This window comes from Lissotriton vulgaris, chromosome 7, assembly GCF_964263255.1.
Source record: "Lissotriton vulgaris chromosome 7, aLisVul1.2, whole genome shotgun sequence".
Lineage (NCBI taxonomy): Eukaryota > Metazoa > Chordata > Amphibia > Caudata > Salamandridae > Lissotriton > Lissotriton vulgaris.
Genome location: NC_141695.1, coordinates 812,911,433 through 812,938,370, shown reverse-complemented (window position 1 = coordinate 812,938,370; position 26,938 = coordinate 812,911,433). Strand labels below are relative to the sequence as shown.

Genomic DNA, 26,938 nt, shown 5'->3' with positions numbered 1-26,938 from the left:
TTCTTTCTCATGGCTACTTAGGGATTCCAGTAGCTCATCAGCCTCGTACGGGGTTCTAATGTTAAACATTTTATTATTGTGCATGATCTTAAGAAAAGCAGGGAATCTCAACTGCGCTGTGGCCCCCAATGATCTGAACTTGTCCATTCTCTGGCCCAGTTCCCATTGACGCTCCAAGGTCACTTTAGACAGATCCGAACGCACCTCATATGTGGAGTCTGGCCACTTTAACGATTTCGCCTTAAGTGCCAAGTTCAAAATCTTCTCCTTTACTGCGTAGGTAAGGAATTTTATGAGGATCTTCCTCGGTTTTGCCCTGCCGGTGTTCAACCGAAATGGATCCCTGTGGATCCTCTGGATGTATTTTTCTAGGAACCCTACTGATTCTTCGAGATTCAGGGAGTCCTTAGGCAATGCCACAATATATGTCTTTAGGTCACTCCCCTCCTTCCCCTCTGGTATCTTAAGGCGGTGTAGGTTATTCCTACGTGAGTTGTTTTCTAGTGACTCAAGTCTCTCTCTCAAGACATCGCCATCCCTGCGCAAGGCTTGAATTTTGACCTCGGCTGACCCTAGATTAGCTTTAAGGTGTTCCACGGAGCCCTCTAGGTTCTCAGTCCTTTCATTCAGTAAGTCCACTTTCTTTTCCAGAGCATTGCATGATGCTCTAATCTCAGCCTGATTCTCTGCGGAGAAAGCAAACCCCTGTTTTATATAATTTTTTAATGAGAGAAAGAGGGCCGCTACTGAATTATCTTCCGCGCCTTCTCCTCCTCCCTGTTCCCTGACAGCCTGAGTAGGAACCTCGGAAGCTAGATATCTTACTAGTTGGAATTGAAGATAATTCCACACCTTGCGTCGTGGAGAAAGCAGCAATATTAGGTAGTGTAGCTGTAGTAACAGAGGCAGCTGTGGTAGCACAGGCGGGAATAGAAGATGCAGTAGGTAGCCCCATAATTGGACTAGCAGGATTAGCCATCCTGAAAGAGGTGGGGGGAAACGCACTACAGATTTTTCCTAGGGCAGGAATACAGCCCTTTTCAGTGGATGCCTCTTGACTTGTGACATTTAATATCTGGGGTTAGAGCGGAGAGAGGGGGTTATCCTAACAGCCGTAGCCTTAAAAGAGGCCTTAGCAAAGCCCTTGCTTCTCGCTCCTTTAACACTCCTCCCTTTCACTGGGAGATTCTGGAAAGCAGAGTCATACACCACTTGGGGCTCTTCCCACTGCTGACCCCCTTTCGAACCAAGTTCTGGTGTACCGATCGAACTTCCTAGGACCCTAACATCTCCTTCTATACCACAATCAGAACTGTCCAGCAGCCTCTTATATGTACGTTTATCACACTTTTCTTTCTTTTTCCCCCCTCCTTTGCGTGTAATCGGCTTCGCTGTGGTACCTCCAGACCTCAGGGCTTTAACAGGGAAATGGACACAAGGGCTCTCTAACAGAGAAATCTAGTCATTCTCACCACCCTCAGCCTCAACGCTCTGCTTAGCTCCCCAGCCGCCTCCTTCATCCTGGCTATCTGCCTTGCCTGTGGAAAAATCAAAAACCTTACCGGGTTTGGCTTTCGTGGATACAGGCTCACCGCGCTGGAGGTAGGCTCCGATTCCTCCTGTGCTGACGTTGCCTGAGCTCCCCCGGAGGAAACCGCGAGCCGCCGCTCTTCGACCACGTCGCAGCTCCAAGGCCACTCTATTCCAGCACAGTGAGAGGAGGGGGCTCAGAGGACCGGGACACATCCAGCAGACCACGCCACGCCTCACCGTCGACGAGGGTAGGTTTTTGTGTTTTTTAGGCTTTCTTCCAATAGTGTATAATCAGCCTAGAATCATGCGCTCCTTCGGTGGTGGAAGGTGGGGGAATGCAGAAATTGGACACGCGCCGCCGCTCAGCTAGTGGGCGCCATGCTTCCTTACAAATTATTTTAAAAAGTTAAATTGAAAATCCTTCAATCAACAGCCAATAGTTGGGCAGCGATAAGAAGGAGAGTAGGGCTGGGCTATTTTTCAAAAAGGACTCCATTATGGGATTCCCCGGGTACTCCTGCATGCCTCCGAGACAGTCTGAGCACGCCTCTGAGAGATTCTGGATTAATGACGTGGGGAGGCTTGCTGGATGGGGCTATCCTACCTTCCTGGGAAGATCTTCATGAGGTGGTAGGGCCTGGTCTCTCCAAATTTAAATATATTCAATTGAATAGCTGGGTCCAGTCACAGGCTAAGAGCACCAGGTTTTCAGGGTGGGATAGCAACCTAGAAGAGCAGCTTGTGATAAAGCCTGTAGGGAGAAGGCAGGTCTCTATGTGGTATTAGGCTATTCTAGAGGAAGCAGATGGCGAATTTAAACTTGCGGATGACTTATGGGGACAGCAGATGAATACGCAATGCGAGTCGTTGTGGATGCAATCATTTTGCGCACAAGTTACTACTTGTGTAACGATATATCTTTAAGAGACATTAGTTAGTGATAGATTCCTTACCTTAGAATATCCAAAGGCGTCAGACTGGATCCGGAAAGTTTTGCGTAGCAGTACCCTTGCGCGTCGGTAGGCGTCGTCTGCGGCCCTGCGTCCGTCGTCGGCGTCGTGGGCGCCGTGATGACGTCGTCAGAGTACTTAGACGCCGCCTCCGCGTGCTGACGTCAGTTCTTAGCCACAGCTTTTCCGCGCCAGAAGCGCAGAGCCATGACAAAAACCGACACTGGTGCCAAGAAACTAGGGCCCTGAAAGGGGATGACCCTAACCCTAGATATCAGTTCGCAGAACGGGGAGGATGGGTGGGTCGGTAAGGAATCTATCACTAACTAATGTCTCTTACAGATATATCGTTACACAAGTAGTAACTTGTGCATCTGAAAGAGACACGTTAGTGATAGATTCCTTACCTTAGAATAGATACCCCAGCAATACCATCCCCGTGGTGGTGGGTCTGCGAACCAATATTTACACCAGAAAGTCCTGGAGAACGGAACGGCCGAAGTAGCCGTCCCTCCGGACTTGACTGTCCAGGCAGTAGTGCCTTGCAAACGTGTGCAACGAGGCCCACGTAGCTGCCTGGCAAATGTCCTGCAAGGGCACACCTCGGCCCAAGGCAGTTGTAGTGGCCGTGGCTCGAGTGGAATGAGCCCTCAGCCCAACAGGGGGTTCCTTCTTAGCCAAGGAGTAACATGCCTGGATGCACATGATAATCCATGGAGAGATGGTCCGTTTGTGCACCGCTTTCCCTTTCTTAGCGCCCGCGTACCCAACAAAGAGTTGATCATCCACCCGGAACTGCTGTGTGCGGTTCAGATCAAAAGAGAGCGCACGTTTTGGGTCCAGACGGTGGAGCCTCTCCTCCTCTCTCGAGGGGTGCGGAGGCGGAAAGAAGGTGGGCAATGTGATGGATTGCCCAATGTGGAAGGCCGTGACCACCTTAGGCAAGAAGGAGGGCCTAGTCCTTAAAACAACCTTGTCCGGATGGACTGAAAGGAAAGGAGGCTTACAAGAGAGAGCCTGGAGCTCACTCACTCTCCTGGCAGAGGTGATGGCTACCAGGAAGGCAGTCTTCAAAAAAAGAAGGCGAAGAGGACAGTTGTGAAGTGGCTCAAAGGGAGCGCACATCAGAAATGTTAGAACCAGGTTCAAGTCCGACTGAGGCAGCACGAAGGGAACAGGAGGAAAGGTATGAGTGATGCCCTTCAGGAATCGATTTACGATAGGGGACTTGAACAAAGGTTTGTCAGGCAGCCTCAGAAAGGCTGAAAGAGCCGAAAGATAGCCCTTGACAGTGCCCAGAGCAGAGCCCTGCTGGGCAAGAGAAAGAAGGAAGAGAAGAACCTCAGAGAGAGGGGCATTGAGGGGATCCACAGCCTTTGCTGTGCACCATGTCACAAATCTGTTTCACCTGCAGGCGTATACCGTCTTTGTGGAGGGACGCCTGGCTGCCAGAATGATGTTGCAAACTTCAGGAGGCAAGTCAAATGGCCTCAACTGTCGCCGCTCAATCTCCAAGCATGGAGGTGGAGACTGGACAGGTTCAGGTGGAGGACCGTCCCCTGCTGCTGCGACAGAAGGTCCTCCTGAAGAGGCAGAGGAACCGGGGGATCGACTGACATACTGAGTAGCTCGGGACACCAGTACCTTCGTGCCCAGTCCGGAGCCACAAGGATGACTTGTGCCCGGTCGCGCTTGATCTTCTTCAGCACTCTGGGCAGAAGAGGTATAGGCGGAAAGGCGTACAACAGACCGCAGCTCCACTCGCAACGAAAAGCGTCTCCGAGCGAGTGCCGCCTTGGAAATACCAACGTGCAGAACTGATGACATTGCGCGTTCTCTTCGGTGGCGAATAGATCTAACCAAGGCTCTCCCCATCGCAGAAAGAGGCCTTACGCCACGTCCGAGTTCAGACGCCATTCGTGATCCATCGAGCACCGACAGCTGAGTTTGTCCGCCCTGGCGTTCAGAGAACCTGCCAGGTGTTGAACCACCAGAGTCACGCCCTGATGTTCCAGCCATTGCCAGAGACGCAGAGCCTCCTGGCAAAGGGTCCACGACCCCACTCCGCCCTGTTTGTTGCAGTACCACATGGCGGCGGTGTTGTCCGTGAACACCTGCACCGCACTCCCTCGGACAGACGGGAGGAATGCTTTCAGTGCCAGACGAATCGCCCGCAGCACCAACAGATTGATATGGAGCCGGGACTCCGCCGGAGACCAGAATCCTCTGATCTCCGCCTCTCCCAAGTGGTCTTCCCAGCCTTGGAGGGACGCGTCCGTCACAACTACGTGCTCTGGTTGGGGAAGGGAAAGGGATCTGCCGTTGACCCAATCGCGGTCCGTGAGCCACCACTGCAGCTGTCTCGCAGTGCCCTCCGAGATCAGGACATGGTCGGACAGGTTGCCCCGGTGCTGGGCCCACTGAAACTTCAGGTCCCAATGCAGAGCCCGCATCCGCTGGGCCCACTGAAACTTCAGGTCCCAATGCAGAGCCCGCATCCGCCACCGTGCGTGATGCACCAGAAGGATGCAGGAGGCCATCAGCCCCAGAAGCCGCAGCGTCAACCTGACCGAAACCCGGGATAACGGCCCGAAGATCGGAATCAGAGCCTGTATATCCCGAACCCACTGTTCGGGGGCCGGTAAACCCGAAACTGCGCAGAGTCGAGAACCGCTCCGATGAAAAGGAGCTTCTGAGAGGGGCACAGGTGTGACTTCGGCACATTGATGGAAAATCCCAGCTGGTGCAGGAGATCCGCCGTAGTCTGGAGGTGGCTGACGACTGTCTGGGGCGAGCCCGCCTTCAACAACGAGTCGTCTAGGTAGGGGAAGACTGAGACCCCTAACCTGCGCAGATGAGCTGCGACCACCTCCATCACCTTCGTGAACACCCGTGGGGCGCTAGTAAGGCCGAAGGGGAGCACGGTAAACTGAAAGTGCTCGAGGCCTACCGTGAACCGCAGGTAACGCCGGTGGGCTGGCAAGACGGGGATGTGGAAATATGCGTCCTGCAAGTCCAACGCTACCATCCAGTCTCCTGGGTCTAGGGCAGCCAAGACCTGAGCCAGTGTTAGCATTTTGAACTTCTCCTTCCGGAGGAAGCCGTTGACGTTCCTCAGATCCAAGATTGGGCGTAGGCCCCCTTTGCCCTTCTTGGGTACCAGGAAGTAGTGGGAGTAGCAACCACGTCCTCCTTCTGGCCCAGGAACGCGCTTGATGGCCCCCTTGGCCAAGAGGGCCGAAACTTCCTCCTGCAGGAGCCGCAAGTGATCCCCCGATACGCGGTGGTGTTGCGGTGGCATGGCTTGAGGGGTCGTCTCGAAGGGGAGGGAGTAGCCCCTTCAGACGATCTGCAGCACCCACCTGTCCGAAGTGACTGTGCGCCAGTGAGAGTGGTGATGGCGAACCCTGCCTCCCACTGGCGTCACATGGGCCGAAAAGCACGGACTAGGAGGGTTTAGAGGCGGATGCTGCGGGGGCAGGTGTGGACTGGCTCCGCTTGTTTCCCCGACCGCCTCCACGGCAGTTTCCACGGCCGCCGCCGCGCTGGACGACAGTTTGCGGCGAGTGGCTGGCGGCACGTGTGGGGGCGCCCCTTCCTTGGCCACGAAAGGAGCGAAAGGCACCCATTTGCTGGCGCGGGGCCGAGAGGCCCAAGGACTTGGCCGTAGCCCTGGAGTCCTTAAAGCGCTCAAGCGCGTGGTCTGCCTTGTCGCCAAAGAGGCGACGGCCATCGAACGGCATGTCCATGAGTGTATTTTGGACGTCTGCCGAAAAGTTGGCGGATCTCAGCCAGGCGTGGCGTCGTACCGCCACCGTCGTAGCCATCCCTCTGCCCAGCGAGTCAGTAGTATCCAGTCCGCACCTGATTGAATACTTTGCTGCGTCCCGGCCCTCCACTAGGGCTTGGCCGAGTTTGGCCCGTACCTCCAACGGACACTCTGGCAGCACTTCCACCACCGTTTCCCACAGAGAGTGGGTGTAACGGCCCAAGAGGCATGCGGTGTTGGAAGACCGCAGTCCCAAGCTAAGGGACGAGAAGATCTTCTTGCCATAGTTCTCGTACCTCTTGGACTCCCTGTCCGGCGGGGCCGTCGGGAAGGTGGTCTGGGAGTTAGAGGCCTGGATAACCAGACTCTCGGGGGTGGGGTGGGTGGACAGGAATTATGGGTCGCCCGGGGCCGGGCGGTGGCGTCTGGCCACGTTCCTATCTACAGGCGAACCTGTAGCGGGCCTGGACCAAGTGCCCAAAAGAACGTCCGTCAAGGCCTCATTAAACGGCAGCAGGGGCTCCATGGAGCATGACTGCGGCTTAAGGACCTCAGTGAGGAGGTTAGTCCTCACGGCCGCGACGGGGAGCTCAAGGCCCAAGGCCTTGGCAGCCCTCATCAACACCACACCATAAGTAGCACCCTCCTCCGAAGCCACGGTAGGAGGAGAGACAAATCCAGTGTCTGGAGAGGTGTCCAGGCCACTGGCCTCCCCAAGGTCTCCTGTCCAGTCCATGTTAGACTGGCACTCTCTTGCCAAAGGTTCCTCAGACCCCTCCCAATTCTCCTCTTCCCCCATCTCCTGAGATTCAAGGTCGTAATTGAATGAGGTCGGTTCATAGAAACTAAAATCTCCAAACGGCGTCAAGATCGGCGCCGATAGGCGTCGTCCCGATGTCGGAACCGATTGAAAAGAGGCATCAGGGACGGTGCCGCCCGAGGACGACGCCGGAGGGGACACCACACGAACCGACACCGGGGGGGTCGTAAGGTCCACCGGTGACGATCCATCACCCGAGGAGGGTCCAGCGGCGGTCTGCGGCGCCGGGCCCGAAGGCGCCGACGACGCCGGGGCCGCTGTACCCTGCGGCGCCGGGCCCGAGGGCACCGGCAGTGTCGGGATCGTGGGGCCCTGCAGCGCCGGGCCCGAAGGCGCCGGCGGCGTCGAGGCCGAAGCACCCGACGGCATCGGGGTCGTAGCCCCCGACCCACTTGGGCCCCCAGACGGGTTCGCTGGGCCCGAAGGCACCGCGGAACCCGTCGGAGGAGCAAGGGACCTCACTGCCATGAGGAAACGCTCGATCTCCTCCGGCGTCGCATTCAGCCCAGGGTCCGGGGGGTATGGGGCGGAACGCGGCGCCCGCGACTCCCGAGGAGCCGGGTGGGCGGTGTCACCCGAACCCCCGGCCGCATCGCGCGAGCGTCGGGGGGAGTCAGAAGAGCGATGATGTCTCTTCGACTTCTTATGCTTCTTAACTGACGACTTGGACCCGGAGGAGTGGCGCCGACTCCCGGAGCTGTGACGGCTCCGTCCCCGCGACCTGTCCCTCGACCTCCCGTGGGACCGGGACCGGGACCTCACACGGCGCGGGGCCGACTGGCGGATTTCGAGTCACCTGCGGGACCGCTCCCGCCTGGCCTTCCTCGAAAGGGCCCGACAGTCGGAGCAGGCCTCGTCGTCATGGTCGACGCCCAAACACATCAGGCATAGGCGGTGGGGATCCGTGACTGACATGGTACGGTCGCACTTGTCGCAATGCTTGAATCCGGGCATCCCTAACGGCACCGTCGGAGTCGTAAAGACTTCGAAATGGATCAAAAGATCACAAAAGTTTAGTCAAAAAGTGACTAGGGAACTGCTCTTTCCAGATCTGCGCTGGCTGGCGCGGAAAAAAGAAGAACTGACGTCAGCACGCGGAGGCGGCGTCTAAGTACTCCGACGACATCATCACGGCGCCCACGATGCCGACGACGGACGCGGAGCCGCAGACGACGCCTACCGACGCGCAAGGGTACTGCTACGCAAAACTTTCCGGATCCAGTCTGACGCCTGGGGATATTCTAAGGTAAGGAATCTATCACTAACGTGTCTCTTTCAGATACTCTGTTTAAAATTGTCAAACCTGCTTGGCTGAGGCGTAATCACATCTTTACAGCTCATAGAGCCTCCCTCTCCCCGTTCAGACTATCGAAATTCCAACCTGGTAAAGCGTTCAAGAAATGTGGACTCCTAAAGCATCGGATATACATATGTTTAAAGACTTCCCCTTCCTATCCGATTTCTGGGACAGAGTCATAGCATCCATGGAACCCATCCTGAGGGTCCCTTTGGCTATTAGTTTACAGCTAATTATTTTTGGCCTTGTTGACAACATCAGGGGCCCTGCAAGATCCTTACACTTCTATGCAATTCTTCTCGCAAGAAGGCAAACATGTAAATATTGGGTAGAGTCCACACCACCGACTCACTCAGAATGGTTGACATCATTGTATGAAGTGTCCAAGGTGGATATGGCTAGATCCTGCAATAAGAAAAAAATGGCTTTTTGGGATCTATTGAAGTGGTGGAGGTAGGAGTCCGGGTTTTTATTATTATTTTTTTCCCGGGTCCTATGATTATGCCTTTGACACTCCTCGGACTACCAAAAAAGGGTCTTCCAGGAATCTAGTCCGGCAGGATTTGTAAAATCCTAGGTGGAGTAAAAATCTCTTTCCAACGATCCTCCTATGAGTAATTAAATGTCTCTGGCTGATGGCAGCAAAACAACAATTTCAGCAGGACACAAAATAAAAATTGGAGGTTTACTTTTTCTTTTTCTTCTTAAGTGGAAATAAGGCAAATGAGGACAAAAAAAAGGATACCTTCCTGATATGATACCCTAGCCTTTCATGATTTGAGGCACTTGTGCACATCAAGGAGGTTAAAACAGGGTTCAAACCATACCCTCAAGCACCTGATAGAGCTTATAGAAGAATATGATGCTAAGAAAGCATCTAACACAGGTCCTACAGATAATGCAGAAGAGGGTCAGCCCTTAGCAGAAGATTCCCCTGATCATAACTTAATTGAGGATAGTGAAGTGGAAGAAGTAGATGAGGATGAAGATGGCCAGGTCCAAGTGGGAGTACTTAGCCAGGCCAACCTAAGCCTACATGGGGCTGGAGAGGGCATAGCCCCATGCAGACCCCCAGGAGGCTTAACTCTGAGCACAGAAGGAGGAGATCCCTGTCCAGGGAATCTCAGCACTCTAGAGTCTCAATAGGGTCAGATGCTCTCAGGAGAATGACTTCCCCTGAGAGAAGAGAACATCAGGCCAGAATGAAAGAAGTCAATCTGAGGATTGAGAAGCAAGAACTTGCCCTAGCCAAAGAGAGACTTGCTCTTGCAATGGAGTGAAGAAATATCATCCCATGGCAGTAGTAAATCTCAGCTGTGGAGGTATCACTGGCCCAAAGAGAGTGGCAGTGTCTACAAACTTGCCTGTAGATTGTCTACTGGGAAATGATCTAGAGATCTCAGCCTGGGCTGGGGTAGAACAAGAAACCCATTCCAAAATGGTAGGCCTTCCAGAAAAGGTTAGTGGGGCTGTGTTGGTCCCAGCCCCAGCTCAAGCAGAATTCCTCCGTGAAAAGGTTGGATCCCAAGCTCAAGCAGACTTCCCTGAAAAGGTTGGCAGGGCTGTGATGGTCACAGCCCACATGCAAACAGAGTTCCTTCCTGAAAAGGTTGGTAGGGCTGTGATGGTCACAGCCCAAACTCAAACAGATTTTAGTGTTGTGAAGCCTGAAACTATGGATCACTCCACTCAGACAGAGAGTATTGGGGAGGAAGAAAAGTCCCCCTCCCACCAGACATTAGGTGAGAGTCAGCCTCCTCAGGGAATTGACCCTACCCCTTGTGAGGGAACTGCCCCAGAGGTAGTCAGGCCTAGCCTGGCAGAGCCCCTGATGTCAGTGGACCCTTCCAAGGTGGGACCCAGTCTGGAGCAGGTAACCTGCCCCTCTCTACCCTGCCTCAGTCAGCCCAGGGCTGTAGAGGTCAGGGAGGCCAATGGACCCCAAAGGGCTCCCTGTCCACAGGAACTCCCCCATTAGCAGATTAGGGGCACCAAAGCTAGCAGCCCTAGCAAGGTAAAAATTCCAAAATCTCCTGAGGGCTCTCCCTTACACCTAGTCAGGAACCTCCCCCAGATGGACTCTGTTGGGCACATATATACCTGGGATCTAAGGGCCCCAAACTTGACCTGTCCCTCCAGTGAGCCCACACAAGGGACCCGGCCTCCAGCTGTAGGTAGCCAGAGGTTGACCCTGAGAGCACAGTGCAACTCAGTCATGGAAAGAAAGGCATACATGGTGGAAAGTGATTGTAGGAAGCTGAGCCATACATTAGAGGAGCCTCACTTCAGTACTCCTTCTCAACACCAGCCTTTTGCTTTGCCAAAACACACCACAGGTAGAGATTCCCTATGGTGGAGACCCTAGGATACCCTTAGGGTAAGGGATTGCTTAGTGGACCATGAGACAGGGGGTAACCATGCTAGTGCAGGTACTTCCTTATATGGCCACTTAGGCAATATAGGCTTACCTCGTCAAGGACAGCTTTATCTTCTTTCGTTTGGGTGGGTTGTGTAGGAAGGTGGATATCTGACTATATGGTTACCCCAACTTTTTGCCTAGTGTTTAGCTGGTTTTTGACTTAGTTGGCATGGGATCCTGCTAATCAGGGCCCCAGGCTATCTGCTCTCACAATAAAATGGACTCCATGTACTTTAGGTACATCTCCAATTGGATATTGGGTCACCTTTGTGAGCCCCTGTATAGTGTACCATAGGTACCCAGGGCATAGGTGCATCCAAGGCCTACCAGGGGCTGCAGCATGAATTATGCCACCCCTGGCTGGCCATCCAAATTGACACAACTGGCTGATCACTCTGCTGGGGCAAGGTTGTGTAATCACCCCCTTCTTAGGTATAGTATCCCTATACCTACCATTACATATAGACACATATATACCTATAAGTCACTCCTATGGCAGGCCTTGACAATCCCGAAGGCAGAGTGCTTGGTTTTATGTGAGATGGTGCTCTAGCATGAGCTGTACCTGTCTGCAGCTTTCGGAACCATGTCTTTATAACTGTTCTATGATATAGCCATACCATATACTCTTAAGTGCATTATAATCCTCGCGGTTAATGCTACCTTTGGTTTAGCTTCATCAAAACATGTTAGGTAAGGTGTCATACGCTTTGGAATACTACCCACAGCTGCCACCAATGTGAGAAGTTGGCCTGATATGTGATGTCCACTAGTCTAGTGGGCACCCTGTATCAGTCCAAACAACCCTTATGGTGATGGTTGATGAGACAACCTTATAGACCAGCTATCCTAGTGGTAGCATGGACAAAGCAGTCTTAGGCTAATACTTCGGAGAACATGTGAAGCCAATTGTTTTACCAATAATAACCCCTTGAATACCAAATGAAAGGACACTACACAAGGTATATATCAAATATATATGTATTTATTACTAACACAACCCCTCTGCACTCTTTATGAGGTCAGAGTTCGAGATACAGCACATGTGACTCAAGCATACTATAAGTTGCACAAATACAATTCTGCCCTAGGGGCCTCACGAACCATATACTAAGTAAGTGGTATAAGAACCACTTCAGGAAAAGTGAATAGGCCTAGGGCCTAGGGAATCACTGGGACTACACTGAACAACCACCGGTTAGGAAGTAGGAGTCCCACAGGATGCGTGTGCAGTGTCTAAACACACACGCGGGTTCTCATTGACTTTCAATGGGAACGTAAAGTTTACAAAGTAGTTGTTTTCGGGCACTTCCGGATGGACTACGGGAAAACCCAGTTAAACTATGACACTTGGATAGTTATTACCCACGGGAGCACCGGAGTACTCGAGTTACCTCACCCAGGGAAGCCGGGTGCATAGGTGTTCTTTCGTGTCGGGTTTTGTCGTCAAATCCTAAGGAGAGCTGCACAAAGATGCTGCAGGTGACCAGGAGGAAGATGTCCGGTTGGATCCAAGGGTGGATTTGAGCATTGAAGAACCTGAAAGCAGAGGGGACAGAGTCTGGGTCACTAGCCAGTGACCAGGAAGGAACCAGGAAGGAACCAGGCGATGTCGAGCTGCAAACAGGTGAACAAGTGAAGCTTGTCTCTGCAGCCACGTGGACCAGGAGGCGTCAACGACGACCAGGAGCTGGATACAGACTGTCCCACAAAGGATCTCTCTGTTGGCGGTGTCGGCTTCCGGATTGGAGTCAACAAGCCTTGGCAAAGGCAACCCAGACAGGAAGGGGAAGCTCCCCAGACCTTGCTGGTCTGAACAGAAGCCGATCTTCCCTTCCTGCGTGGGTTGCCTTTGCCAAGGCTTGTTGACTCCAATCCAGAAGCCGACACTGCCAACAGCAAGATCCTTCGTGGGACAGGCAATATCCAGCTCCTGGTTGTCGACGTCTCCTGGTTAAAGGAAAAAAACAAAAAAGAGCCACGGGGAAAAAACCACCCCCGTGAAGGGCTGACAAGCAGCCCTACCAAGCAGAAGGCCGAATCTGAGGCCGAGTCTGCGCAATAACACCCACATAACGAACAAAGGGCTGTCCAGAGGCCAACAATCCTAAGGTCCCGAGAGGACGCGATGCCTACAAGGTCGCGGCCTGCGGCAAGGAACGAGAGGGGCCCGGAGAGGGACGAGGGGTCCTCATATGGCCTCGACCCGGAGCCCCCGCGACGCCACAGGGACTCACGCAGGAGTGTGCAGCGAGACAGAGACGCCATGGCATGAAGGAGGTGCCCCAGAGGAGCCGCACCCCAACATCACCACATCCTCCAAGTCTGGATCGGAACCAGTCGGCGCCAGGGCCGGTGCCGCAAGCGGCGCAGCGGAGGGCTCCCCCAAGGTGGGGGATCCGCCAATACTCGAGGAGGAGGAGGAGACGCCAGCGAGGCCTGCAGAGTCACCGCGTATTTCTCCGCTTCAACTCTCGATGCTCCAACATGGTAAATGGTAGTTAGGACGGCACGCGGGGCCGCATCACCCGCGGAGAGTCCACACCCCTGGCTGGCCGGGAACCAGCCCCCGGGGACAAACTGCGACACTTAACCATCGGGGAACGATGCTCACGGACATCTAAGAAGGGCGAGGATGACGACCACGGCCGTATCTGAAGCAAAAATAGACCGAGGGGAAGACGCCAACCTGGAGAGACGCGCCGAGAGAAGTTTCTTCCGGCGCTCCAGCCTCCACTTCCGCTTCAACTGTAGACACTCCGGACAATCAGTGGCGCAGTGATCCTCCCCCAAACACCACATACAAATGAGGTGAGGGTCAGTCACCGACATAAGACGCCCACAAAAAGAGCAAGTTTTAAAAACCGAAGGCATTTGTACACTGTCCCACATAAGAGAAATGGGGAAAAAAGGGAGGCCCCAAACAGGCTCGAAGGACAAGATCCACGTTGCACGCGGAAAAGGAAAAAAACTGACGTAGGCGCGCCGGGGCGGGTCTTATAGGACCTCGCTGACATCATGTACGCGGACGACGCTTGGGCGGAGTCGCGTGATGTCGTTCCTCCCCCTGCACGCAAGGTTGCTGTGGCAAGAAAAGTTTCTGGATCCAGTCTCACGCCTGGGGATAATTCTATGTGAAGGAATCTGTGGCTAGTAGTCTCTATCGGATAAAATCAATCAATCACGTCTTTGTTAAGCGCTATTACTCATCTGTGAGGGTCTCAAGGCGCATGTGGGAGGGGGGTTTCGCAGGTTCCAGTTCATCAAGGAGGGGGTCTGTTGAAGAGCCAGGTTTTGGGGTTTCTTGTGAAGATGGGGAGAGATGTTGTCTGTCTGAGGTAGTGAGGAGGGTGTTCCAGGCTCTGGCTGTGAGGAAGAAGAAGGAGCAGTCCTGGTCTTTCAGGTGCTGGGGACCACGGTTTAGGAGAGCTGGGCTGATCGTAGGGTCCTTTGGATACGTGGAATTTGAGTCGGCTGCTCAGGTATGTTGGTCCGGTGTCATGGAGGGCCTTGTGAAAGTGGGTGTGCATCTTGAAGGTGACTCTAGCTTCCATGGGGAGCCAGTGGAGTGTGCGCAGATGCTGAGAGAGGTGGCAGTGTCTTGGCAGGTTGAGGACCAGTCTTGCGGCGGCGTTCTGGATGTTCTGTAGCTTGCACGTGAGGTTTTAGTTTATTCCGGTGTAGAGTGCGTTGCCATAGTCGAGTCTGTTGGTGATCAGGGCGTGAGTGAAGGTCTTTTTGTGTTCAAGGGGGATCCATTTGAAGGTGGTGTGTAGGAGGCGGAGGGTGTGGAAGCAGGAGGACGAGACGGTGTTGATCTGGCAGTCCATTTTGAGTTCGGAGTACAGGATGATTCCAGGTTGTCTGAGTGGTCCGTGGGGGTGGGCGGACTTCCGAGGGTAGGAGGCCACCAGGTGTTGTTCCAGGCATCGGGTTGTGGGAACATGATGAGTACTTCTGTTTTGTTGGTGTTTAGTGGAAGGCAGCTGTTTTTCGACGGCTTCCATGCCTTCTCGAAAATTGTGTCTGGCGGTGTTGGGTTCGTTGGATAAGGAGAGGATGAGTTGGGTGTTGTCTGCGTATGACACAATGTTGAGTCCATGGGTTCTGATGGGGGCGAGCGGAGCCATGTAGACGTTGAAGAGCGTAGGGCTGAGGGATGACCCCTGGGGACTCCGCAGGTGGTTGATGTAGGGTTCCAGAGGAAAGGGGGGAGTCTGATCCGTCGCGTTCTGCCGGAGAGGAAGGAGCGGATCCAGTCAAGAGCCTTTTCTTGAATCCCAGCGAGGTGAAGTCTGTGTCTTAGGGTGCAGTGAGAGACGGTGTTGAACGCAGCTGAGAGGTCGAAGAGGATGAGTGCTGCGGTTTATCCTTTGTGCAGTAAGGTGCAGATGTCGTCTGTAGCGGCGAGGAGGGTGGTTTCCGTGCTGTGGCTTTTTTCTGAAGCTGGATTTGGAAGAGTCGAGGATGTTGTGCTCTTCGTTGAATGTGGCGAGTTGGCTGTTCATGGCTTTCTCAATGACTTTCGCTGGGAAGGGGAGCGGGGAGATGGGTTTGTAGTTTTTTAGGTCGGTGGGGTCCGCCAAGGGTTTCTTGAGTAGGGGGATGCTCTTGGTGTGTTTTCAGTCATCGGGGCACAATGCGGTTGCCAGGGAGCGGTTGATGGTGTGGCAGTGCATGGGTGTGATGGTGTCGGCGGCTCTGTTGAAAATGTGGTGGGGCAGCGGTCTGTGGGGGCCCCTCAGTGGATTGAGTTTGTCTTCAGTGTGTCTTCGGTGGTGAGGGCTGTCCAGTTGACGATCATTGGCTTCATGGTGTCGGGGGGGTTGGTGAGGGTTCAGTGTGTTGGTTGTCTTCATCAAAGTTGTCGTAGATGCTCTTGATTTTGTGGTGGAAAAAGGTACTCAGTTTGTCGCAGAGGTCTTGTGAGGGTGGGATGTTGGTGGACTCGCTGGAAGGTTGGGCGAACTCCTTGATGATGTTTGTAGGAGAGTAGGGTCTGCAATCCTATGATCACCCAGATTTTTGCTTTTGTTTCACTGGTTTACGACTTTCTCTGGCTGTGGGCCTGCCAATCAGACCCACAGCCTAGCTGTTCTCTCGCTAAGTTGACATGTGTACCTCAGGTGCATTACCCAATTGGAACTGGGCCACCTTGTCAGACCCTGTAACTCAGGGCATCGGTGTACCCAGGGCCTACCAGGGGCTGAAGCATGTATTATGCCACCCCTGGATGGCCAGCTAAATCTGACACAACTGGCTGCACGACAGCTGGGGCAAGGGGGTGTAATCACCCTTTGCTGTAGATATAGTATACCTATATCTAACCCTAAAATGGACGCCCGGATTCCTATCAGTCACTCCTATGGCAGGCCTTGACAATCCTGAAGGCAGAGTGCGTGGAATCGGGTGAATTGGCGCTCTAGCATGAGCCGAGCGCGTACCATCTACTCTTTAATGCTAACTTCGGTATCGCGTTATCAAAACATGTCGAGTAAGGTGTCATACGAAATGGGATACTGACCCCTCACCAATGCTGGCAACGGGGTTAGCATTCCACCCTTCTAGAGGGACACGACATGTACGTAACTGTGAACCCCGGTTAAAGTTAACTGAAGCCTCAGCTCCACAAAATGGATGCTGCCACCACAGACACGAGTCTGACCTCCTGCTGCTGGGAGTCCTTCCAGTGAGGAGAGCTTGGACAAAGGGTTTCCTGTCCGGGGCGGTGCTCGCACCATCCCAGACAGGGTTTTGTGTATCCTGGGTAGGCAGGGCTTTACAGGAAGGTGACTGCGGAGTGGCACCCCGGTGCTCACTGCGCATCTGCCGGCTAGAACCAGTTCCAGGGGCACCCCAGCCCCTGACCTGGGGAAAGTCCGGCATGGGAGAGGGGTGTAACCACCCCCCTTCCTGGTCCCACCCCTAGGGCAGGACCTAGTCGCGTACCCACCCCTTTCTTTAGGATAAAAGCAGGAGCGGGACCCTTCCAAATTTAGATCATCTTTGAATCAAGAAACTACTTTCTACGAAAGGAACTCTCGACTCTTCTCAAGATTTCTCCCTTGTGGCTAAGGAGTAGTCACCCTGCATCCGCAGGCACCATCTAAGAACTCTGCGGTTTGCTGCACGTCCTTCCTCAGGAATCCGACTGCCCAGCTCGACAAGAACCGGCTTCCCTGGCACCTCTGACCTCTACCCACATCGTCAGCTCAGCTGAGATCTGTGGGTGCGACGAGACCTCGAGGGACCGGCCATCATCAGAACCTGCACGACTTCTAAACCAGCACGACCACCGAGTGATCCTCTGGTGAGTGCTTTGGGGTCCGAGAAGCCCCGACCCTGAGCAGCTCCAGCACCGAAGTTCAGCCTCCCAGCATCTCCAAGATCTGCGTGGGGCCCTTCTGCTCTTTGCTGCTCATCACGTTGTCTGGCTACTAGCCGCTGGCTTGTGGCCTTCTCGACGACGCCCGACAACAACGCTGCTGGTCTGGTTGCTCCAGACTGGCCTTTGCTCCCTTCTGAAAGAGGAGCACCACCGACCCTCCTGGTCCACTCAAGACGCCATTTTAGGTCCACCACGTGGCCCTGAATTTGCCAAGGCTTGTTGCCCCAATCCTGGGCCCAGCGACGCCGACAGCATCAACCTTCGTGGGACAGCTCGCACCTCCATCCTGGTCACCGACAACGCCTCCTGGTCCGTGAGACTGCAGAGCCTAGCGTCGCCCACTCACCTAGTCGAGGTGACGATCATCCGGTGCCCTCCTGGTACCCTCTGACTACTGGCTAGTAGTTACGAACTTGGTCCCCTCTGCTTTCAGGTGTCATCCATCTCTGATACAGGCTTGGATCTCTACGAACTATCTCCACTGGTCGCCGGCCAGCAACTCCTTCCTTCCGGCTCCTAGTTCGTCAGCGAGGATTCCCGACGTCTGTAAAGACTTATGCAGCCGCAGCCCCTGGGCTAGGTAACTTCGGCATTTCGGTGCCCGCATAGCCTCATTATCTAAGGGTCCAGAGTCACTGTCGCTTCCGACTTACCTTATCGGGTTCGCCCGAGAACACTAAACTTTCCGTGCCCTCGGGCATTTGCGTAGATTGTGCACTTGAAGTATTTTCCTAAGAGTTTTGTTGTGTGCTTAGTACCCTGTCCTCATAAAGAGTACAGGGCTGTTGTGACTTAAAATAAATACACTGTTTATTTTCATAACACTTGTGTGGTGTCCTTTCACTTGGTGTTCAAGGGGTATATGTGATGGTATAACAGCTGGCTTAACACGCCCTCTAGAGTTTAGCCCGAAGACTGCTCGTATCCACGCTACTAGGATAGCTGGTCTAAAGGTTGACTTACAACCAATCACCATAAGGGTCGTTTGGACTGATGCATAGTGATCATTAGAATAGTGAGCACTGAATATCAGGCCAACTTCTCACAATGTTGAAGAGTTCTTTGTTGTTGTGTGTATGGGTGGAGATTCTGTCTTCGATCGCTTTCTTCCTCGTTTTTCTGATGAGTTGGTGGTAGACATTTGTGGCGGCTCTGAAGTTGTTGTGGGCTTCTGTGGATTTGGTGTTTCTCCAGTCATTTTTGAGGCTGCGGAAGTTGCGTCTGGACTCTCTCGGTTCGGTGGTAAACCATCTAGCTTTCTTGGCGTGGGTGTTGTTTTTCTTGAGGGGGCTAAGGTGTTGGGGCTGTCGGTGATCCATCTGTGCAGGGTACGAGCTGGGGAGTTGAGGTCGTCGTTTTCCGCGATGGTAGGGGTGGAGTTGCTGAATCATGAGGTTACCTGGTCGTCAGTAATTCTGGTCCAATTTGTTCGTGGGAGCAGGTGCTGGTGTCTGTGGATGGTGGGTGTTCTGAAGGTGAAGTGGAAACATTGATGGTCGGTCCATGGGAGTTTGGTGGTGTGGCTGAAGGTGATTGAGTTTCCTGTTGTGAAGAGGGGGTCGAGGGTGTATCCTGCTGAGTGCGTGAGTTCGGTCACGATCTGGCGGAGCCCAATGTGGTGGAGGTTGTCCAGGAGGGATGTGGTGCTGGGGTCCAGTAAGTTGTCGAGGTGGAAGCAGAGGTCTCCCAGCAGGGTGTAGTTGGTGGATGTGATGGCCTGCGGGGAGATGATGTCTATGATGGATTCGGCAAAAGGTCCTCGGGTTCTAAGGGGTCGGTAGATGAGGGTACCTCGGAGGGTGGTGGTGGGGCTGGCCAGTATCTTGAAGTGAAGGTGTTCCTTCCGGTCTGTGGGCTCGTCGGGGATTGTGCTCAGGTGGAGGGTGGATTTGTGGAAGATGGCGATTCCTCCTCCCGGGCGGATGAGGTGGTCCTTCCTGGAGATCTTGTATCCTTGCGGGATGGCGATGTCCGGTTCTGAGGAGGTGTCGGTCCATGTTTTGGTGAGGAAAGATACGTTCAGGGTGGTGCTGTCGAGGAGGTCCTAGATTTCAGTGGCGAGTTTGTGGATTGATCTGACGTTGAGGAAGATGCATTGCAGGGTCTTCGGTTCGGGTATGTTGTTGCAGTCGGGCTGTGCTGGGTCTGTGTTCCTGTTGGTGCAGTAGTTTTGATGGCAGTGGTGACAGCTGAATGGTCCGTGGGTGTCGGCCTGCGAAGCTAGCTTGCAGTTGTTGTTGCGGCCTGTGTTGAGTGCGTGGAGCATATGCGTATGGGACATAGCGTTGGCGGGTGGAGATCCAGGGTTCCTGGCCCTGGTCGCGGACGGGCACAGACAGGCTTGCCTTTGGCCACGGGGCAGTAGCGGCAGGCAAAGAAAACGGGTTGAAAAAGGCAAAGAAAAAGGTCAAAAAGAGAGGGGAAAGTGACAATAAGACAGCAAAATTGCAACCCGAGTGAATGAAAGACACAGAGGACACAGAGGAGAGTGAAAGGGAGAGATTGAGATGAAGGTGAAAAATGAGTGAAAAACGGAGGAAAGACACAGAAGGAAACCTAAGGGGGTAGCTTAAAATGAGGGAAAAAAACAAGTGAAAAAGGAGGCGAGACACAGAAGGAGAGTGAAAGGGGGAGATAGAAACGAGGGAAAAAATGAGTGAAAGGAGAGATAAAGCAGAGTGAGAGAAAGGAGACAGAGGTCCACTGGACCACCAGCGATGAGGTGCTGGTAAAACCTGGGGGGAAAAGGGGGAGGAGGACCTCCAACACCAACACTCAAGAGTGCAGGGGCTCGGTGGAAGGCCTCACCTAATGGTGGAGCTGCAGAGAGAGAGAGCAATTTCACTGACAATGAGTCAGTACAGAAACAGCATTCATCACCGCCACAGATGACATATGCATGATCCTTGATAGAGGAGATATGCCAGCCCTCATTCTTCTGGACCTCTCTGCAGCATGTGACACGCTTTCAAACCACATCCTCAACAGGCACCTGCACGACATTAGCGCGAGAATAGCATCTAAGGATACGCTCTCCACTGGATTTGCTTTTTCTCAGCAGAGAGAGCACAGTCTGTCAGCTTGGTACCTTAATCATCAGAAGCCTGCAAACTCATCTGTGCACATAACAAAACATCAACAGCCTTTCCTACGCCGATGTCAAGCAACTCATACTCTTGCTCTTGGATAAGCCCCCAACACAAGAAACAAGTTAACCGATTGCATGACCAAAGTCGCTAACTGGATGAAAGACAACTGTCTCAAGCTCAACACTGACAAGACAGTAGTAATATTCGGCAAGAAAACCTCACCATGTGATGGAAATTGGTGATGGCCACATAAGTCAACAGTTTCACTGCATCCTGTTTCCATTCCATGAAGATGCTGAGGGAAATCTTCAAATGGCTGCCAAGTAACATTAGAAAAACTTTCACTCAAGCCCTAGTCACCAGCCAGTTGGACTACAGGAACACCCTCTTCACCAGGATCACCAAGCAACTCAATGGAAGACTATACACTATCCAGAACTTGGCAGATAGACTCATTCTAAAGCTCCCACTCAAATCTCACATCACATTACACCTCATGAATCTCCACTGGCTCCAGATACACAAACATACTTATTTAAACTCCTCACACACATGTTCAAGGACATACACAACTAACAGTTGTGGTCCATATCGTCTGCTTAATGTTGGACCCTCTATGTGTACCATTGTTCACTGTTTATCATTGTGTTTTTTTTCCTCACAATTGCTGTGTATATTTCTTTTTTTCCACTCCACCAACTCATTGTAAAGCACTCTGATATCCTTCGGGATCTTGTTCGCGCTCTATAAAACGTTATATATAAATAAATAAATAAGCCTCACCTACCTGAACAGCTGTATCTCCTTCCAACAACCACCCAGACACTTCTGCAGGACTCATATTTGCACACATCCCACGCATACGCAGAACAAGATCTGGGTGATGGTCATTCTCTTACATCACTACTAAAGGATTGCACTGGCTCCTACTCCATATTAGAGGCTCTTCCTCTCTTCTTGAATTTTCACAAGAAGCTGAAGACCTGGCTTCCTAATTAACCATCCTATCATTGACAGTGCTAGACACAAATACCTGCTCAGTGCCAGGATTCCCTCACAAGTTATAACACTATAGAAAAACACATAACAACATAACATACAATGTGCAGGTATGCAACTCTCATGCTCATGAAAAAATATGGTTTGATATAGATTGCTGTGTCCTTGACAAAACAACCCCTAAGATGGTCTTGGTAAATAAGAGGCTGCTGTACACCTTGTTCAAAACTGAGAAACAGAATGTCATTGAATTAAAGTCTGTATTTAAGGTAACACAAACAGAAACCTACCTCAAGCTGCTGAGCTTTCCTGCGAATTATGGCAACTTCATTAGACTGCAATGGAGCTACATTCTGCTTTGTCCTCATAGCAATCTTCTTGGTGTTGTTCCACTGCTCAGGAAGGTCCTGCCAAAAACAAGAAATATGGACATACTGAATCTTCAGTTTTAAACTATGCTTACTGGTCATCAACCAACAAGTACGCATATAGAGTCTCTAACAAGTTTAATCAAATTCCATTTCTAATAATTATGCTTATACATTCATACAGTTGGTTTTAATATTTAAAATGAGAGGAGCACATTGTTTTAATGGGCTACTGCCTGAACGAAAGTTAATAATACCAATTTACTTACCTTCAGTAATGTATTTTTTATGGTGGAAACTTTATCTAGTCACAGACTCCTCAACTTTTGAACATTCCTTATCTGTCAGACTGAATTCAGAAACTTTTCAGCAGTACCTCTGCATGCCGGTAGGTAGTGCTGTGCAGCTCAGCACTGATGCTGTTTTCACGCCTAGGAATGACTTGCGGGGTAGGCGCCATTCCCACATGCTGATACAAATTGCTTTCAAAGCTGTCCTCACCCCCAGACGTAGTGCCCCAATAGGAAAGTGGTTACAACCAGAGTGCAGATTCCTAGACTTGGGATCTTGTTACTGAATTGTGATGATGTGAGTGATGGTAAAGAATCTGCAGCTAGATTGAGCCTTTACCAGAAAGAGCATTACCAAAGGTAAATAACTTGTTCTTCTGATAGAGACTTATAGCCACAGGTTCCTCACCTTTTGAACAGAATCCAAAGCAGTACGTAGTTGAGAGGTTGGTCTGTGAATGGACTCAAACCAGAGGTCTTGCAGGACTGAGCGGGCAAAATGCCCACTCTGTGATCCTGACTGTCCAGACAATATTGCTTTGTGAGCACATAGAAGGATGCCTATAGGAAGCCTTCTCTGTATATACTATGTCAAAGTAAGGTATAGTGTGGACATAGTCCAGTAGATCCCCAGAGGCTTAAGTAGATAATACTAAAAGTTCTATTTGTGGTAGTGTGGTCGAGCAGTTAGGCTTATCAGAGGGCGGTGTTAAGCATTTGCTGTACACAATCAGGCAAGAAATGATGACATTCACTCAAAGACTGAATCCAAGAACAATTGTTTTTATAAAAAGTTATTAATTTGTTATTTTATTTTAGAACCAAGTGGAACTCGGTTGCAGGTAAGTAACTGTTTCAAAAATAGCAATAGTACTTTTCAAGATGCAGTAGGAAATGTTTTGCAAGGCAGCAGAAATGCTTTACAGCAGTAGAAATACTTTTGTATTGTCAGAAACAGTAGAACTTAGCAATTGTGAAAGACAATAAAACGCAATAGGAGAAAATGCAGTCCAATCCTAGGAGAGGATAACAGATATATGCATTAACAGGTAAGTAAACAACTTACTCGTAAATTTTTCAGAGGTTTAGACCAACACTGGGAAAGGTTCCGTTTACGGTAGGTACTGCGCCACCAGCAGCACTGGGGCGGCTGGGTGCAGAGGTCACTGAGTCCAATGTCAGTCAATGGAGGCCAGGGGCATCCACAAGAAGTGCAAGTTGCAGGTAGGTACCCTCGGTGTCAGGGCACAGGCCCTTGGGCTTAAGGTGAGCATAGGGCTCCACCAGCGGCAGAGTGTCGACCAGATGTAGAGTGCATATCAGCATCAGGTGCACAATTCTCTCCAATGGGGAATCTCGGTAGCACAAAGAGGCTCCTGGCCCAGACCTGGAGGCTTGATGAAGGTGACCACCGGCTAGACAGGTACGTTGGGATGTCAAGGGAGGTCTGGCACTGTCAGTTGCATTTCCCAAGGCTGTAGCCTTTTGGTGTTGGGTTATCTTGGTCGGAGCCTGTCTTGGTCAGGGGAACCCTTCGTGTAGAGGCTGCAGGCGACTTTGTGCGGGCCAGGAGAGGTCAGCCACCAATGGAGTCAGATTCTGGATCAGCACAGAGACGTCACTGGACAGGTGAGCCACTCAGACTCCGGCCACATGTGTCAGGTGCAGAGTGGGCAGAGGTCGCAAATCTGCCTGGATCTGGGGTCCTTGAAGTTGGAGTTTTCAGGACAGGGCCGCTGTCCTTGGGAGATCTGGTCTATGTTGAAGAGTGACAGTTTTCCTAGGTGGTTCTTGGAAGTCACTGGCCACCGGACAGACATTGTTCTCTTGGCAGCATCTTTGAGTAGGAGACAGACCGGTAGGGCTGGGGCCAAATCATTAGTCGTCTTCCAGGCCCAGCTACACAGCGTCTTCTTCGTCCTTTTATTCTTAGGGTGCAGGAATCTGAGGACCAAGGTTCAGGGGTGCTCCTAAATACTGAATTTAGGGGAGATACAGGTACAGGCAGGTAGTAACCAATGGGCTCCTTTGCCTTTAGGGTGACTACACCCTTTGAATGTCCCCTCCCTTTGGGGAGGGGTCATCCCCTAACTTGATTGGATAAAATCCTTCCTTTCAAGATGGAGGAATTCCTAAGGAAGGGGTCACTTCAGCTCTGGACACCTTAGGGTTGGTCCTGGCTGAGAGGGGAAACACCTCTCCTGACTACTAATTTTCCCACCAACCTTGCCACCAAAAGTGGGGCTTGGTCAAGGGGCAGGCATCCCCACTGGCTTGAGAGGCCTTAGCTAGTATTACAAAGGGCAGGAAGCCTTTGAGGCTCACTGCTCTGATTGCTATTGCTGCTAGGGGATAGGTGTGAAGCACTGCCACCCAAGCAGGCTTTGTTTCTGACGCAAGAGAGCACCAGGGATCTCACCTCAGGGGGTCAGAAACATGACTGTGTGTGGCAGGCTGGTGCAGACCAGTCAGCTGTATACAAGGGTGTTCATTATTATTCAGGGGGCATTTCTAACATGCCCTCTGAGTGCATTTTACAATAAATCCAACGCTGGTATCAGTGTGGGTTTATTGTGCTGAAAAGTTTGGTATCAAACGTCTTAGTATTCAATAAAGCCATTATGGACCTGTGGAGTTTGTAATGACAACCTCCTAGCCAATGTACTCAATATTGGTACACTGCACTTACAATGTCTAAGAATGGACATAGGGGCATATTGCTCATGCAGCTATGCCCTCACCTGTGGCATAGTACACCTTTCCTTAGGGCTGTGAAGCCTGATCAAGGGGTGACTTACCTATGCCACAGGCAGTGGTTGTGGGCATGGCACACAGGGATGTGTGCCATGTTGACTCTAGTTGTTGACTCTAGTTTTGCCTGTACCAAAACACACACTCCGCAATGGAAGTGGGTATGTGTTAGGTGAGGGGTATCTGAGGGTGACACAATCCATGCTGCTGCCCTTAGAGACTTTCTCTGGTCACAAGGCCCTTGGTACCAGTCGCACCTTTTACAAGGGACTTACATGTGGGCCAGAGGTTTGTCAATTGAGGAACCAAAGGTACAGTTGTGGGAAAGAACACAGGCCCTGGGATTCTGACTGGGATCGTCTTTTAAGACCAGGCTAGAATCATGCTGTGCCGTCACAGCGCCGGCAACAGAAGGAATGCGCCTTTATCATGCAATCTTTCTGCACACAAGTCATTACAACTACTTGCTTTAGAGGGACACAATGGTGGAGCGGTGTTGGAATTAAATTCCAACACCTTCCCTACTGTTGCGCAGACTGGAGTTGGAATAGTAAATTGGACCTTTCGTTAAAATGACTTGCATGCAAAACAAATGCAGAACAACAGTCCCCTGCACACGCTAACAGTATATCAATTATATCAATAATAGTGAGACAAAAGCTCGAGTCTTTGCTGGAATATGCACTTCAGTTTATCTACAACAACCTTAGCCAACACGTGTTTCGTTGCGCTTATGGTTGTGCGCAGCAACTTCTTCAGGGCTAAGAAACAAACAATAGTGCAGAATTGGGAATGAAAGGTATGCAACAATAGCATCCAATGTCAGTTTCCCTATTGTGGCAGACTAACGTTGAAGGATCAGCTTATGTTGCCTACTCAAGACTGTGGAAACCCATGGGATCTTAAATGCTTTTTCTTTGTGAGTTCAGCTGTGACATATGAACCTAAACAGTCAACAGTGACCTTGCTAAAGTGAATTTAACATAACGACACCCCCTTAATGTTGTCTGGTACCTGAAGGTATGTAATAACAAAAAATACCTATACTCAATTCGTGAAGATCCTAGGGGAAAAGAGACGGGTGAAAAAGAAAGAATAATAATGCTAGTACACAAGCCCTGTAATAGCAAGTTTATCGAGCTAAGGTCACCAAATCTGAGCGGGAAACCAACCTTAAATCCGGTTGCATTTCCGTCCTGAATATAATTCAATAGGGTCCAATGTTAGACACACAGTTAAGGCTGCACATATCTTGTGTCCACAAATAATCCTTCCTATTCACAGTATATGTATCCTGGATGTGTTTCCCAATGAGGAGTCCCTGAGGATGGGTAAATAAAGGAAAATGGTCTAATTACATGTAAGAATACACCCAAAGGAAAAATGGCAGGGACATATTCTATATACTTTAAGAACATGATAATGTGGTCCCACATACCTTAAACAAGGATTTAGTAGTAGTGCAAGTTTATTCAGGCATAAACAAATATAATCCATGGTGCATTGCACCCACTCGATGCAGGTTGTGTTAAAAAAAATAACCGGCAGCCATATCCTTGCCGGTATTATTACGAGACCTTTACCTAATAAAAAGGATCAAATGAAAGTGTGTCAAAACAAGCGAGTAGACAGACCCCGCGGTGAGTATTTAAAAGAAGCCCCCAAATGCAGATGCTTGTATCTAGCGTAATTGGCACTATACCGCTAATTGCAGGAGAACATTCAGTTAGTTATGGGCGCTTACCTCTGATGAACAGAGCTCCTTCCGGCGTGTACGCTGGAGACCTAATGGAACGCAGGAGAACACACGTTTATATAGGCCTGGGAGCAGAAACAGTTGTACGGCTGTACCTGCTCCAAATACGTTGGCCATCTTGGAACGGTAAATTCAGTACTCCACTCATCAATAGTGGTTAAGAGTGGGCAATTCATCAGCCCCGAAGTGTGTTGATGTAGAGCTCAATGGTTGTGGGGTATTAATCAGCATTATGCTCGATGGGCTAATGCATAGTAGTAAACCAAATACCGTCCGCCATCTTGGAGTGTCTAATCTCCGCATCCGGCTTAATATCAGAAATAGTGATAGGCAAATAACGGCCCAGAGAAGGAGTAAAGAACTAAAAAATAAAGGCGATTGTAGCCGTGTGCATCCAATAAAGATCTGAAATTATAATTTCAATTGTCGCTGTGTGCCTACAGAAAAAAGGTTTGGAGAAGGAAAAACAATGCTGATGCTCACATGTAATGGTGTGTCCACAGCAGTTT

General features: G+C 51.3%; 1 protein-coding gene across 1 annotated transcript in view; it reads right to left on the bottom strand.

The window, feature by feature from the left end:
- The window catches only part of DNAH17 (dynein axonemal heavy chain 17), a 15,539,113-nt gene that overhangs the window by 10,693,455 nt on the left and 4,818,720 nt on the right, over positions 1-26,938 (bottom strand). The window contains exon 24 of the mRNA XM_086931082.1: positions 21,555-21,671. Within this exon, the coding sequence (XP_086787208.1) occupies positions 21,555-21,671 (117 nt within the window). The remainder of the gene's footprint in view (positions 1-21,554; positions 21,672-26,938) is intronic.